This window comes from Ochotona princeps, chromosome 15 (assembly GCF_030435755.1).
Source record: "Ochotona princeps isolate mOchPri1 chromosome 15, mOchPri1.hap1, whole genome shotgun sequence".
In the NCBI taxonomy this organism is placed as follows: domain Eukaryota; kingdom Metazoa; phylum Chordata; class Mammalia; order Lagomorpha; family Ochotonidae; genus Ochotona; species Ochotona princeps.
In genome coordinates, this window is record NC_080846.1 from 46,021,907 (window position 1) to 46,037,528 (window position 15,622).

The following is a 15,622-nucleotide window of genomic DNA, read 5'->3' on the forward strand; positions in this document are numbered from 1 at the left end:
AGGCTTTTATTCCTGTTGTTGTAATACTGAGAAGTCTTCTCTGGGCTTCCAGTCATACATGGCCATCACTCATGATCACTTGGCAGTACTGTAAGACAGGAACCAAATTTATCTCAAGGTAACTTGGTGCTAATTTCAATTTTATTAAAATAATTTATTTAGCATTTGCTATTTTTTTGGTGGAATATTGTTTACTATCTAGACTTTATTTTTAAAAGAAGATAGCTTCAATTATGGACACATCGCTCTATAAAGGAAAGCATCTTTGAGTTTTATTTAAGTTGGGTGATTTTCAGTTGACATAATTTGTTTCAGAGTACAGAGAGTGAGTACTTTTTCAAGTACTTTTTCAGGGACAGATAGTTATATTGAAAATTCCTAAGAGAAAAGTTACATTATATAACTTCAAAACTTAATGATAAAACATTTAATTTTGATTAAGTGCTGAGGTACATTATGAGCCAAAATTTGAGAGCCACCACCAAGTGTTTTAAAGCAAAAATAGAATATATTGACAGATTTAATTCACTTCTGCTCGTATTGATTTTCTTAATATGATTTTCCCCGTTTCAGTTTCCGATCATGTGATCCTAATATATTCTCGCTGTATAATTCAGGAACAGTGTTACCAACAGCAAGACTGACTTTAGAAAATTACAAAGCAATGCTTGATTTCCTTCTTACAGCTAAAAAAAGAAAGGCCAACTTACCATCAGGTACAATAAATATGGAAATTACCCCAAGATTTTTGTCCACTAATGTATGTACATTCCCTCCCTCCCCTCCTCCACACTCCCCCTCCACCAGAGACACACAGGTGTACCTGTACTCTTGAGTATGTTTTTATGTAGTGGATTCTTGTTTGCTCTGCTTTTAAAATGTTCTTGTCTTTTATGATAGCATATGAATTTGGAAATATCTATTTTGTGTTTGAATCTAGATCAAGTAGGCTATAGAACAGGAAGTTTTTTGTTGTTATTAAATATTGGTAGCCTCCAGTGGTTCAAGATAAATAAAGACTTTGTATCAGGTGTTATATTTTAGTGGAAGTCAGTTTCCCGACCAGTTCTGTCAGAAATACTGATAGCAACAGGCATGAAAAGATCAAACTAGCCGATTGTGTATTCAGGGTGATATCCACTCTTGCCCTAAGATATCCAGTCTGCACCTTCTTTGCCAAGTGTAAGATGAATGTGGTGACAGTCTGATGGCAGGACCGAGAAGGGCTATTATTCAGGCAGCTGCCTGGCTCCAAGAGGTAGAGACATGCAGGTGAACAGGGCTGCCACCCTGGTCTCAAACCCATGACGACCACACTTGATTTATGTCTGTACCTCTTTGATTGGATCCTGGACGTGATTCCTAACTATTAATAGAGCTTGAGTAGCACTCATTTCAGAATTAAAAGTGAATTTTGAGTATTACTGTATTATAAATACTGAGTTTTTAACAGTGACATTTTGAGTGTCTGTAACGTATTTCTCATTAGTTTCCTTGGTGTGCTAGAAGTGCTGATTTGTGTTTGAAGTATTTGACCTTGCTTTCTGGGTTCTTCCAAGATTCAGATTAGCTTGAACTGGTATCTGCATATTATACTATGTATATTGAAACATTTGAAAGTTACTGCCATAGAAACAGTCTGAGTTTTGTGTGTAGATTATAACCTGCTCCCTGCCCAAGACCTAGCAGAATACTCTGTTCCTGGGACTTACTGAGTAGTGTGGATTTCTGATAAAAAGATTTATGGCAAGGGAAATGTTCTTCTTGCCTCACCATCAGGGCAGTGAGTGGCCAGGTTGCTGTACTGCCAAATTCCCAGGGTTGCTACTCAGTTTTTAGTGCGTGTGTCCCGGGAATGGCCCGTTTGGGATGAAATGAAGAACCATGGAATCCTGACTTTGTCTCCATAACATAAATGTTCATCTTTTCTTTGCCTGAGACCTCCCTTTCTCTGTTTTCTCAGATCACTAAACCATGTGCACCCTGTTTAAGATCTAATTGTTACCGTCCCTAGAAAAGTTTCCTGATTTTCTTGTGCCAAGGATAATCCTGTCCTGCCTCTAAACTCATGTGCATTTACTGTCTGAATTACACATTTGGTGCTTATCACTTACTGAATTTTGGAAGTTAATTTTGTGTTAGTAATCTGATTTTTTTTGTGTGTGTGCTGTAGATGCTGAAGAATTTTCTACATTTGTTAATTGCAAAATGAGTGAAGAAAATGTATCTAAGACACAAACAACGAATGACTCTGATTCGCTGTCAGGTTTTAGTGCTAAAGAAAAGGATCGAGCAACCAACATGGGACCATTGGACCACTTTGTGAAAATCTTCTTATACTGCAGGAGAGCGATGGTAATGTCACCCTGCTCTTAAAGGATTTACTTTATTGTTTTGAAAGAGAGGTGGAGGGAAAGGGCAGGAGGAGAGAAAGAGAAGTGAGAGACAGAGAGAGACAGAGAGAGACAGAGAGAGACAGAGAGAGAGGGAGAGACAGACAGACAGACACAGACAAAAGCTTTGGAAGGTCTAGATAGAAACCAGGAGCCTGGAGCTCCATCTGGGTCTTCAGGTGGGCAAAAGAGGCCTGAGAACTCAGGGCATCATCTATTACTTTCCCAGGAACATTAGCAGGACAACCAGGATTGAAACCAACACTCTGATACAGGGTGCTGGTGTCGTAAGTGATAGCTTAACCTACTGATGTGATCAGTCTTATTTATTAATGTCATAGGCATATATCTTAGCCTATGAACTCTGATATGTATTGCATTTATTTTCTTACAAAACACAAGTTCAGCCTGAGTCACTTTAGAGGTTTGCCTGTCTTTTTTTTTTTTTTTTTTTTTTTTTTGGTGGGGCAGAGTTGTGTTCCTTGATGATTTGAGTACCCTGAGGAAAGGGAAGCACTCATGACCTCTCACAGGTCTTTCTCTCTCCTGGGGGTATGTTAGACCTCTTTTCTGTCAAGCATAGGGGAAAAAAAAATCTTTGCAGGCTGTGGGACAGCCCTGCCTCCATCCCACACTATCCCTCATTTCCTCACTTCTGTTTTCCACTGTCTTTTCACAAATACTTTTAAAATTTCCTTTTAAATATGTTGTGATTGATTTTTCAACTTAAAATTGGAATTACCAACTACGCAGAAATCGATTCTTTTTTTTTTTCTTCTAACAGAAAGGGCATATATTTTAGTTCTCTTATGAGTTGAGGGAAAGTCTCATCCTTTCTGGACGTGAAAGGAACACTTAGCTTCCCGTGTGATTCAGCGAGGAGACAAGAAAGACTTTCCACCTTGTGAAGTGAAGTCTCATCTTTCCCCTGGAGCTCGAGCCCTGGCTCGCCTTCCTCTTTGCCAGCTCCAGGCCATGTGAGAGCTGGGACTTGATCACCTAGCTCTCACGCTTCTCTCTAAGCGTAGACAGTACGAAGCAGGGGCTGTGCTGTGCTGTGGCAGGGTAGGCTGCAGCCTGTGATGCCGCTAGAAGTGTTGGGCTGCTGCACATCCACTCCAACTCCTTGCTAACATGTCTGGCAAAGCAGCAGAAAATGACACAGGTGCTGAGGTCCCTGCACCTATATGGAAGAGGCAGATGAGGTTCCTGGTTCCTGGGTTAGGTCTGTCCCAGCCCTGGCCAGCATGGATACTTGGTGAATGAAGCAGCAGATGGAAGGTTTCTCTATCTCGCTCTTTCCCTCTCCCTCTTTCTCTCATATTCTACATTTCAAATAAATAAATCTTTTTATTGAACATGTCCCTGTGCTATGATGCTGCTCCCCATGGTCTCCCTCCTCACTGCCCTGGCCCCATCTAATGTGGCCTGTTCAACTCAACATCCAGATCTCTGCTTTCCTGCCACTTCCCGAGATGACTTCTTTCTGGATTACCCCATCGAAAATAGCATGTTATGTACTGTGCCAGATTCTGATTCGATTCTGTGTGGTTTTTTTTTAAATGAAACTGACTTGTTTGAAATTAGTTTCCATTTGTATATTTTTCTAGTGTCAGTTTCTTCTCATAAATTTAAGGAGCATGAGGGCAGGCCCAGTTTCTCCTGCTTGCTGGCTGTGTTGTTAGCACACACACACACACACACACACACACTCACAAACATATATAGACACACATATAGGCAGGCGTTGTGCAGACCACTGGTGTGCAAATCCTAGTTCAACATGTAATAGATTGGGCAAGTTAGCCCCATGCCTCCATTTCCTTATCTGTAAATTGAGCAGGATGTTAGTGTATACGTACTTCCAAGGAGTCTCTATTAGAATCACAAGAAAAGGGCCCAGCACCATAACCTAGTGGCTAAACCTTCGCCTTATGGGTACTAGTTCATGTCCTGGCTGTTCCATTTCCCATCCAGCTCCCTGCTTGTGGCCTGGGAAAGCAGTCGAGGACGGCCCAAAGCCTCGGACTCTGCACCCACGCGGGGGACGCAGGAGAAACTCCTGGTTCTTGTCTTCAGATCAGCTCTGCTCTGGCTTGTTGCTGCCACTTGGGGAGTGAATCAGCAGACGGAAGGACTTTGTCTCTCCTTTTGTCTGTAAATCTACCTTTCCAATAAAAATAAATGAATCTTAAAATAAAGTCACAAGAGGATATACATACAGATATCTTGACAGAGCTGTTAAGCTCATATAAGTGGTATATAGCAAATTGTGTCCGTGATTTTATCATTGACATGTAAGATCTGCAGAAAGATGGCAGAGTCATGTAACTTCTGGAAGCTTAGGCTCTTTTAAATCTTGCGTCTGACTCAGGTCCTTGCTCATCGTGGTGGCTACTGGACTTTGCTTCAGAACTGCTGTCGGGCCTTCTGGAACTTTACCCGGGAGCTCCAGATACTACTTCAACAGGCCATGGATCTTTACAAAACATTTCCCATCAGCCAGGATGGCTTCCTCTGTGCTTCTGTTTTACCATTCTACTTGGGAGCCGAATTGCTTATTGACATGTTAATACAACTGCAAAATATCAATTCTATTAAGGTAAGAAAATTTTGGTAATTATTTTTTATTGTTTTTAATTAAAAAATATCTTTGTACTGTGTAACTTGGAATAAGTGAAAATTGATATATTTTTTTCAGTTTCCGCTTGGTTTGTCTGTATTTAATTTATTTCTCATTATTATTTTTTTCACAATCTATAACCTGCATTGATGTTAATTGAACATGTTTTAGCCTGAAAACTCAGTTTATTTCAAAGGAAAGGGAAATAACATTTACTGAGTTCCTGCTACCACATAGACTAAGAGTGTGCTTAGTCTTTATAACAATCTTTTCAAGAGATAAACAAATGGATCCCAAGAGAGATCATCCAACTTACAACTTGATCTTTATTCCTTTAAAAAAAATCTGTCTTTGTTCTCTTGCTTCAAGTCTGTTGGAATTCACAGCCATTTGAAATCTGGTAGAGTGTGGCGTAAAACGTAGGAATAAAATGGACATAAGGCAAACATAAAAGTACCTAAATATTTAAAAAAATCAGTAAACATTTAAGCACCTTGAGCTATGAAGTTTATAATATTTCTAGAGGAAAATATGCAATAGAAGCACCAAAGACAGGAGATTAATAAAATTAAACAATTGTAAGAGTTTTACACTTCTACGGAGGGTGGAACAATGTTAATTCCAAGTGGACGGTAATAAGTTAAGGATATATTTAATAATCTTCAGAGTAACCACACAAAAAGAGAGAAGTAGCTAAAAGGCAATTAAACAAAAGAAAAGTCTAATAATAGTCACCTCAAAAGAACGCAACCGTGTGGGAGACCCGGAAGATGCTCCTGGCTCCTGCTTTTGGATCAGTTCAGCCAGTTGCAGATGTGGAAGTGGATGGAAGATCTTTCTTTCTATATCTCCTCTCTGTATATCTGATTTCCAGTAAAAAAACAAAAGCAAAAACAAACTTATAAAAAATGTTTTTATATTCAAGCAATTAACAACTAGAAAACTAAAATTTAAAAATACCGTTTAAAATATCCAGAATATCATTTCAAAAATTTTAAAAATTATGGTGGGAAGAAAGATAAAGTCTTTCATTGGTTACGTCACACCCAAACACCTGTAATAGTTAGGGATGGGCTAGGCTGGAACCCAAGTATCCCATATGGTTGACAGAGATGAAAGCACTTGAGCCATCATCTGCTGCCTCTTGGGGTTATATTAGCAGCAAACTGGAATTAGGAATGGGGCTGGTGCTATGAGGAACCAGTGTATGGACAAAGACTACCTCGGTTCTTGTCTCACATTAAAGAAGAAAATTAGGACAACGCAGTGAGCAAAGCAAGAAGTTTCCTACCAGAGCAGTCAGGAAGCAGACTTTCAAGAGAGGAAGGCCTGGAAATTTGGTCAAGGTGGAATCTTTTTAAGCACAATTTTTTTTTTTTGGAAAAAAAAACAAAGGTAATTATCAGTCAGGATTGAGGACACAAACTCAAAGAATCAGAGTTCTAGTCTTGTCTAGCTTGCTCAAAACAAAAAACTCATCAGAAGGGTGTGATGGACAACTTCTTTCCATTCTCATGATAAACTAAAGCTCAAAAGAGTCAGATCTCTTCCTCTGCTGTTAAACTAGAAGCTCAGGAGTGGGATTGCAATGCTGCCTTTCTAGAGGCAGTTTCTGGGCAGAAGCAAGCATCGTGTACACTTTTGAAGAAACTCCTCCTTTCCTCACAATAACAGTGACCTGATCCAAACCTGTCACATTGGGACTCTAGTCCAGATATGTTGGTAGGGAATGTGAGCTTCTTAGTTAGCAGTCTGACTCCTAGACCAAACAGTTGACAGCTCATTCAGAAATTTATAAGCAAATGAAAATAAATCTGAAATAAATCTGAACTCCCTCTAAATTATTTGAGAACAAATTTGAAGGACTCTTAGTTTGATTTCAAGGTTAATTAAGGCCACAGTAAATAATAAAGTATGATATTGATATAAAACCAGAATTATATCAGTAAAACACAAAGAATCTGGAAATTATTCTGTACACACACACATATGTATGTGTGTGTGTATTTTTTTTTTGAAACCATTCAAAAGACTAAAAACTGGTAGTTGCAAGCACCTAGATAGTGATTTTTAAAAAACATCTTCTTTGTTTTTAATTGTTTATTTTTATTGGTTAGGCAGAATTATGGAGAGGAGAGAGAGAGAGAGATAGTCCATGTGCTGTTCCATGCCCCAAATTTCAACAACAGTTGAAGCTGAATAGATCCAAAGCCAGGAGCCAGAGGCCTGTTTTGTCTCCCACGAGGGTGTAGGGTCCCAAGACTTTGAGCCATTCTCCACTGCTTCCCCATGCCACATATAGGGAGCTGGATGGGAAGAGGAGCAGCTGGGGCATGAACCAGCATGCATATGGGATGCTGCAACTACAAAGCAGAATGGCCAATTGAGCCACAGTGTTGGGTGAATGAGTCCTCAGCCTCCCCCAGGACCCAAAAGAGCTCTTTCCTCAGGGTAAATCCGCCATGAGGGAACTTGGGAACTGGGTTAAAATTCCTAGCTCCGCCCAGCTGCTAATATCTTGCAGCTGGGTGAGTTTGGGAGGGGTTCGGGCCTTGGGTTTGGGGGCAAGTGCCGCTCCCCACAGTGTGGCGGCTGTGGGGAGTGCCCCTGCTGGGTCGGACCCAGTGCTGGGGGCTCACGCCAAAGACACTGCCGCAAGGCAGTGAACGAGTCCTCAGCCTCCCCCAGGGCGGCCAGTGCACCATGTGGTGCCAGGCTTTGCCTGCTGGCCGCCCGGCGGCAAACTCTGGGGTGTTTTAAGATATGTTTGCTGCCTGGGGACACCCATGACTAAGTCCAATTTTAGTGTAGGTGAGTAGTGAATCTTGGATGATTCTCAGTGACAGGGTCATGGAAGTTTTAGGCATGCATGGGGACTGAGACCTGGTGGTTTGGAGGGAAGTATCCAGGAGACAATTTTGGTTAGACAGATACACCGGCCCAATTAGGAATACAAAAATGGCCTGTTAGCCTAGAACATCACTTATCGCCACACACCAGCCCACACCAATGCTATGGATGGGGGCCTCTTTGGCAGTGATGGGTACCATTACCCAACTGTTTGGTGGAGTGGTGGAGTGGTCACATTTGGCAGGGTCAAGACTCTATCCAGCACTCGAGAGAACTTGGTCTGGGGGTAGACTCTATGGGATTGTGGGGGCTCAACCCTGTGGAATACAAGTTCTGCTGGTTAGCTTGCAAGCTGGGGTTGGGATGGACTAAGCTAGATGTGACCATGCCACCTGCCATCACACACGGGTGCAGGAACGCAAAACAGTCAGCGCAGGTCAAGGCAGCAGCACCTGAAAGTACATCCTTTAACAGGATGTGGGGTGGGCCGTGCTGCCACTGGAAGGGGACAGAATGGGCAGGGCTGAGCTAACCTTAACTCACAAGAAACAACAGAAATCAGGTTGGAGCACAGGTCATGCCAAGTAGGTCCTTGAACCTACTGATCTGCATAAGACAGGGATGTTAAGCCACAGCATCTAAGGGGACAGGACAAGTGAGGGGCTCTACCAAGTTGAATCAGAGCAACCACTGGCCTGCATGTGATCTAAGGCTGGGAATAGGCCTGGTTGGGCAGCTAAGGGGATACTCTAGCTGGGTTGAGTTTTCCACCAGTGAGTGCATGGGCTGTAAATGGGGCTGCGTTCCAATCAGGATATGAGTGTAATCCCACTTGGCACAAGTGTGGACTGGGAATGGAAGTGCCAAGCCGGGCCAGACTCCAACACCATCTGGTGCTCTGCATGACCAGGGAAAATGTATGACAGACTAGGCTAGGTCTCAGCTCTTACTGAACCATGTGTAAGCTGTATGGGGGTATGGAAGAGCCATGGCTGGGTTGAAACATCCAACAATAAGAAACAGATTGGGTTGAAGAACGGTCAGGAAACACCACTGTTCCTGCTAGGACAGGAGGTGAACTGAACAGGGCTGGCTCATGGACCCACTGGTATGCGCGAAACCTGGCGCTGGGAGAGTTTCTGATGGAGGAGCCTGGGCAACTTCTCTGGCAGGACACAGTCCCTGCAGGTAAGTGCAAGAAGTACAATAGGAAACAGCCCAGAACAGGCTATGGAAATTATCCCACTGGTATACACATGGCATGGATTGGGGGCAGACCAGGCTGAACCTGTTCACATTACCTACTGGCGAATCTGAGCACCAGAACAGAGTGTGGGTCGACCCAGGTTCGGTTGCGACACATACTAGTACACAATAAGGAATGCCAAGGTGAGATGAGCCTTACCAGATGTGGTTGCAGTGCCCAAACAGCACATGTGATAATCAGGGGGAGGAGGCAAAGCTGACAGGGGAACGTGGGCTCCCCTGCTGGACAACTACTTCCATTGGAAAGCGTGAGTCGGGATGGGGGCAATCAGAATAGGCAGGGCTGTTACACCTGTGGGCCTCATGTGGGCTAGATAAGGGAAGGGCCACGGTGGGCTGACTGTTCCGACTGGTGCAAGCAAAAACTAGAGTGGGTGAGGGTTGGTTGGGCTAGCCGCAGTACTAGCTGGCAGAGGCTGCCACTTGGAGCTAATTCTGTCAAGTCAAATGCCAGAACTACCTGGAGAGTGCATAATCTTGGAGTGAGTGTGGCCTAGAAGGGAAATAGTGGGCACCTCCTTCGGGGCTACCACTCTCATTGGACAGCATGAACACCAGGAAAGGGGCAGGAGTGGCTGTACAGAAGGACACCTGCCAGTAGGTGTGTGGGCTGGATAGTAGGTTGGTTGGGTTGAACTGGGCTTCAATGCCCATCGACATGTGCGAGAGCTAAACGGGATGTGGGACAGACTTGACAAGCCTGCAGTGCGTACTGGCAAGCATGGGAACCAGGGTAGGGGGCAGAACTGGTGGGGGTTATGGGGAGTCGCCCCAACTAGGCTGCAGCTCCAACCTGTTTGCGTGAGGACTGAGTATGAAGCGGGCAGGATCGAACTGGACTACAGCACCCATTGGTTCACGAGGAAGACAGGACGGGAAACAGAACGAACCCAGAAATCCCAACGACCAGCATGTGCATAAGCTGATTGGTGTGACAGACGGTGTTGGACTCTGTACTAGGAAACTCGCGCAAGAATCAGGCCTGGGATCATCTCAGACGAAGTTTCTTTGGAGATCCCTCCAACTGAACTGCTGATCTTAGAACCCCAACCATGAACAGACTGTCAGCCAGTGGATTCTGAATAGGGTTCATTGAGATTGGAACTGAGAGATTGGCAGCAATCCAGAACTGATGAACTATCAAAACTGTATGAGCAGGACCCTCAGAGCACGCCTCCCATTGGGGATCTGGGATGCTTGGGAGGTTGGGTGGGGCTTTTCCCTTTGTTTTTTTCCCTGACCCCAGATACAGGGAAAAATGATATTAGTGTGGAAACAATGGTATTACCCACTTTCACCCTGTAGCCCTTGACCTTTTGTTCCCTAATCAACTAAATAAGATTATTAAAAAATAATTAAAAAAAAAAAAACACTTCCTGGGGTAAGAATTTGTTCTTGTGTGCCTTCTCAGCGTACCCAAGCTTGATTCTTGACCCCTGACTCCCGCTGTTGCAGCGCCTGGAAGGCAGTGGTATTGCCCAGCTAAATTCTGCCACCCAAAAGGGAAACCTGGCTTGAGTCCCATGTCATCAGCTTTGTCTCAGGCCAGCCTCAGCCATGTAGACATTTGGGAAGTGGACCAGTGGATAGAGCTCTGTTTCTGTGCCTGTCAAATAAATAAGTTAAAAAGTTAAACAAGCAAGGAACTGATTTCCTGCTAAAGGAAACAACTGTTTGAGGGGAAAAAGGTTGATTATCATGCCTATATGATGTATACCTGAGGATTATCAAATCTTTGAAAGGAAAAAAAATTTTAACACAACTATTGTGGTAATAAAGGATCTAAAAATATTAGTGTTTCGCAATTCTGAATAAATGAATTGGAGGATAAGCAGTGTCTATGGAGTGTACCAGCCAGAACAAAACAAACAAATTGGATCAAGCACTTAGATCAAGATAACAATTTGCAGAAAATATAGTAAACAAAGGAGCATTTTAAATGAAAGCAATGGAAGGCAATTTTCAAAATATGGAATATGGAAGCTGCATGGCAAATAATCTGATGTTTTAACAAACAAATGAAATAGGAAAGGAAGATATGGGCCTACAGCTAAATAACAAAAGACTTAAGAGACTTCATTTTGATTACATCTAAAACTAATATACTCTAAAGAGGAATTCCGTAAGACAAGAGGAATGAATGTAAGCCATAGCTGTTCAATCATGATTTAAAAACATTTTTGGTTAATCTTTTTTAGGTAGCATCATTGAATTGTGGTATATTTATGTAAAACTATTATCTTTTCAGAGATATGTATTGAATAAATTAGAGATTGATATAATCTGCAGTGTAGTACCAAATGGTGGAGGAAACAAACATGTCCTACTATTTGATAATCACTGAAACCAGTGATATATAGGACTTCATTATATTGTTTTCTGTGCTTTTTAAGCGATAGAGATTTTCTTAAGATCTTTTTTTAGGCTCATGCTAAATCTTCATAATTTTAAGAGTGTGACCATAACTGAGGAATCTCAATTTCCATTATTTGTTCTGAGTCCCCTAATTTCTCAGTGTTAAGTGATGTTGCCAAAATTAGTAGGTTAATAGAAAATGTTTTTCCCTCCTTCTTTTGGGTTGGAAACAATGATTGTTTAAAAGACAATTAAGTAGTACAGTTTGAGATGAAATGTTAACTTTATTGTTGATGGGCACTGAGTTAGAAAATGTGATGACCTGTAGGGTGTTCTTATCCTTCAGCCCCTAAGTAAGCCTTTTATTTAAGTGACCGACAGCAGAAATCCCTCTTCTTGAGGGGTACAGTTTGGGCCAAGAAAGTTGGTGGTCCTGTGGGAAAGAAGGCTTTGATAGAGCAGATTCCGAGGAAGGATTAGGTGTGAGAGGTTTGATTTGTACTACACTGACTGAGAGGGAGAAATGAAGGCTGGAAATGACGGAAGCGTGTGGTCAAGGAAGTATGCTCAAGGAGATGGGGGTATTCCCTTAGGCAGATCCATGTTGCTGGAATTCTGTGGAGTCAGTGGATTTCCAGTGATCAAGAGTGTAGCATCTACCTTTTTACTGAGCATCCAAAGGAGGCATATTCATACAGGTAGCAAGTATGACAGCTGTTACTCATACCTGTATGGCTGACTTCAACTGTGCGTATGATGTGTCACAACAAGGTGATTTTCAAGGTCTTTAACAACTTCAGGGAAATGAATCATGTGAGAGAAGATGCTTGCCCATAATCTTTGTTCATACTTTTTCTTCCCTTAATGATATAATAAAGAAGGCAAGGACTGGATTTGAGTTACTCAGTTGTTTTGATCAGTGCCTTAGCTGACCTAAATATTTACTTAGCAACATAGGTAACATAGATAACATTGGGAAATTAGCAACATAGTTATATGGTAACTTCTAAAATCCCAGAGTGGGGTGGGGAAATGTTCTTCTAGAATATGTCCTTCTTCATATTTTAATAATTGTATCGAAGAATTGAACATATTCTATAAATTAATAAATGTAGTCAGTTTATTAGGGAGCTTCATTATTTGCATATGTTAAAACCTATTTCTTTTAAACACTTACCTTATTGGTTTGCCAGTGGTACTTAAATGGATAAAGACTGTATACTAAATATAGACTATAATGTGTTTTGCCTAATATAATACACATTATCCATAGACGACTGTTTACATTTATGCTTGAATTAATTATAATTAAATAAATTAAGGATTCATTTGGACTAATCACTTCTCAAAAGCTCTGACAACCACATATGTCTATTGTTTATATTGTATTATATTGAAAGCACAAATATGGCGCATTTTCATCATCGCAGAAAGTTATTGTGGATAGCACTGTTTCAAATGATCAAGTTTAATTTGGATAATAAATTAAAAAATTTTTATTTCCTGTTCAGTTCTTTTCAGTATTATACTTTTATTACATTCAGTGTTCATAAAGCAATATGTAATAAAATGCAAAATTAAACACATTTTTTTCCCTTCAATATACTACTTACAGTCTGTTGAAGACAAAGGAGAGTTCAGTGTTCCCAGCTGTTATGGCAATATTAAACATGATAATGGTGGTGCCAGCCTTACTTTTGAGCATCCTTTGGATGACGTCAACGTAGTTGATTTGAAATGGATCCATGACTTTGTTTTAAAATCTTTGGAAGTTTTATATCAAGTGGAGAAATGGGAAACACTAGTATCACTTGCCATTCAGTTCAATATAATTTCACAGTAAGTATTGCAAGGGCAATTTTACTTAACAGATTTCATTGGAGGGGAAAAAAAAGTTCTAACTAATGTGTGGTTTTTAAGTGTCTTCTCCACCCTTATGCAGTGAGAGATACACAGAACAAGTGACACCACTCCTGGTGTATGCACAGCGCCAGCTGCTTCTGCGGATACAGAAATTCAATGGCCCGGATGTTACCCAACAGCCTTGTGCAAGGTATGAAGCTGAGCATGGAGAGAAGGTGAGTTCAGTGCTACTAATGCATGCACCTGTGTTCCCTCTTCAGCACATCTTGGTACAAAGCTTTAGAATCAGAGAAATATTAATGTTTTCACTTGGCATTTATCACTCAGACCAACAGACACTATTGAGAACCTACCACGTGCCAGTATTTTCCAGATATAAAGTAAAACAGAAGTTCTGGTCTTTAAGAAGTTAAGGACCAGGTCAGGGCTAACTTACCCTTTAGGCATAATGGGGAAGCTGTGCACAGCCCTCAGTACTCTTTGGATGCACTGAATGTTTTAATTTCTTTTAAAATAAGAGAAAAAAGTAACTTTTTGATTGAATCAATTGCTTTAAGTGTAAATATTATCTTTAAAAACTTAGATATTCATTGTTTACTGTTATTTAAAAAACAAAGAGGGATCTTTTATGTACTAGTTCACTCCCCAAATATGCTCACAGTTCCATGGCTGGGCCAGCCTGGAACCAGGATTCTGGAACTCAGCTGAGATCTTCCATATGGATAGCAGGGACCCAAGAAGTTGAACCGTCATCTGTTGCCTGCCAGGATGTGCAGTAGCCAGAAGTTGGAGCAGTGTGGAGCTCCAACCCAAACACATGCGTTCTGATATGGGGTGGTCCATCCCAATTGACATTCTTAACTGCTGTGTCAAACCTCTGCTCCAGTATGTGTATTTTTATACAAAGGAGTAGGTCAGTGAAGGCACAAGTACCCATGCATGTAAGTCAGGATACAGCTTGAATAAGATGGAGGAGAGAGAAGTAAATACTCTGATTTAGCAAATATGTGATCCTAGCCACTGTAAACAACCTGCGTCTTGCCAAAGACCCCCGCCACACCTGAGGGCTTGATTCCAGTCCCCACACCGTCCAGCACCAGTGCATCTAGCCAGTGGAGATTCCAGCTTCTCACAAACATCCCTTACAGCCCCGTGAGAGCCTTGCCTACCATATAGTCTATGTTGGAGAGTGTAGTCTGAGTCGCTGTTCTATGGGGCTTATTTCTGGAGATGTACAGATAGGGACAAGTAATAAAAGAAGCAAGCAGATGGAGATTTATGATCGTTGTGACTTCTCTGAGGAAAATAAACTCGATCAATGGGATAGATAGACTGGTGGTTGGGAAGTGGAAACTTCCTGAAGAGTGATCTGAAAGACTTCTTGTGAATCGTGACATTTGATGAGAAGGGACCAGCCAGGGAATGCTCTAGCAAAAGAGCATTCCAGACCAAGAGAAACGAGGGAAAAGGCCCTGAGATGGAGCACAGAGAAGTCAAAGGAACAGAAACAAAACAAAAAAACAATGCAAAACCCAAAAACCAAAGAGCTTGCTTTTTCTGACTTGCTTTGTGCTGCTTGTCCCGTTCCAGCTGCCCCGGGGCTCTAACCTCAGGTCTCCTATGGTCTCTACCCGTGCATTCTCTGCTAGGGAGTTAATTTAGTTTCTGTCTGTCCGACGCTTATGATGATGATGATTGTCTCCGTGTCTCTGCCTCTGACTCTATTACAAGGAATTGGCTTGTGTGACGGTAGTGGCTGGCTAATGAGCAAGTCCAAAATCCAGGGTCATGAATAGGAACTTGACCCTCCAGGCATGAACTGAAACTATTATCTGTAACCGGTAGGTGAAGAAAGGAAAGAACTACTGTAGATCTGGCTGGTGTTTTCTGCTGGAGTCCTAGAGATTGCGGCTGCATCTCACCTGAATAAAGTTCATTGAGAATAATCACTCAAAACCAGTTTATTATGGGCTGTGACCATTATCTGCACAACTGCTTTGCAGAAGCACCTCACGCAGTGTTTGATTGAATACGAATGCTTTCTCCTTCTCTTCGTCATAGTTTAGCCTGGGCCCAGTTGATCTGTGAAAACAAAACAAAACAAACAAATCCCAGCATCATCTTTTGGAAATGTAGTATACCTCTCAAAGTTAGCACACCTCAATTGAATCAGTTCTACCAAGGCTTCCTCAGTTAATGACAACACCTCAGTTAAGGGCAGAGGTCTGTCTCCCTGACCCTTCTCTTGCTGTCACCAAAGCCTCTACCTTTC

The 15,622-nt window shown here is 41.8% G+C and overlaps 1 protein-coding gene across 1 annotated transcript in view; it reads left to right on the forward strand.

The window, feature by feature from the left end:
• CFAP54 (cilia and flagella associated protein 54) overlaps positions 1 to 15,622 on the forward strand; it is a 358,105-nt gene that overhangs the window by 123,708 nt on the left and 218,775 nt on the right. Inside the window, exons 34-38 of the mRNA XM_058673646.1 lie at positions 574 to 716; positions 2,174 to 2,355; positions 4,768 to 4,995; positions 13,103 to 13,326; positions 13,430 to 13,565. Of these exons, the coding sequence (XP_058529629.1) occupies positions 574 to 716; positions 2,174 to 2,355; positions 4,768 to 4,995; positions 13,103 to 13,326; positions 13,430 to 13,565 (913 nt within the window). The remainder of the gene's footprint in view (positions 1 to 573; positions 717 to 2,173; positions 2,356 to 4,767; positions 4,996 to 13,102; positions 13,327 to 13,429; positions 13,566 to 15,622) is intronic.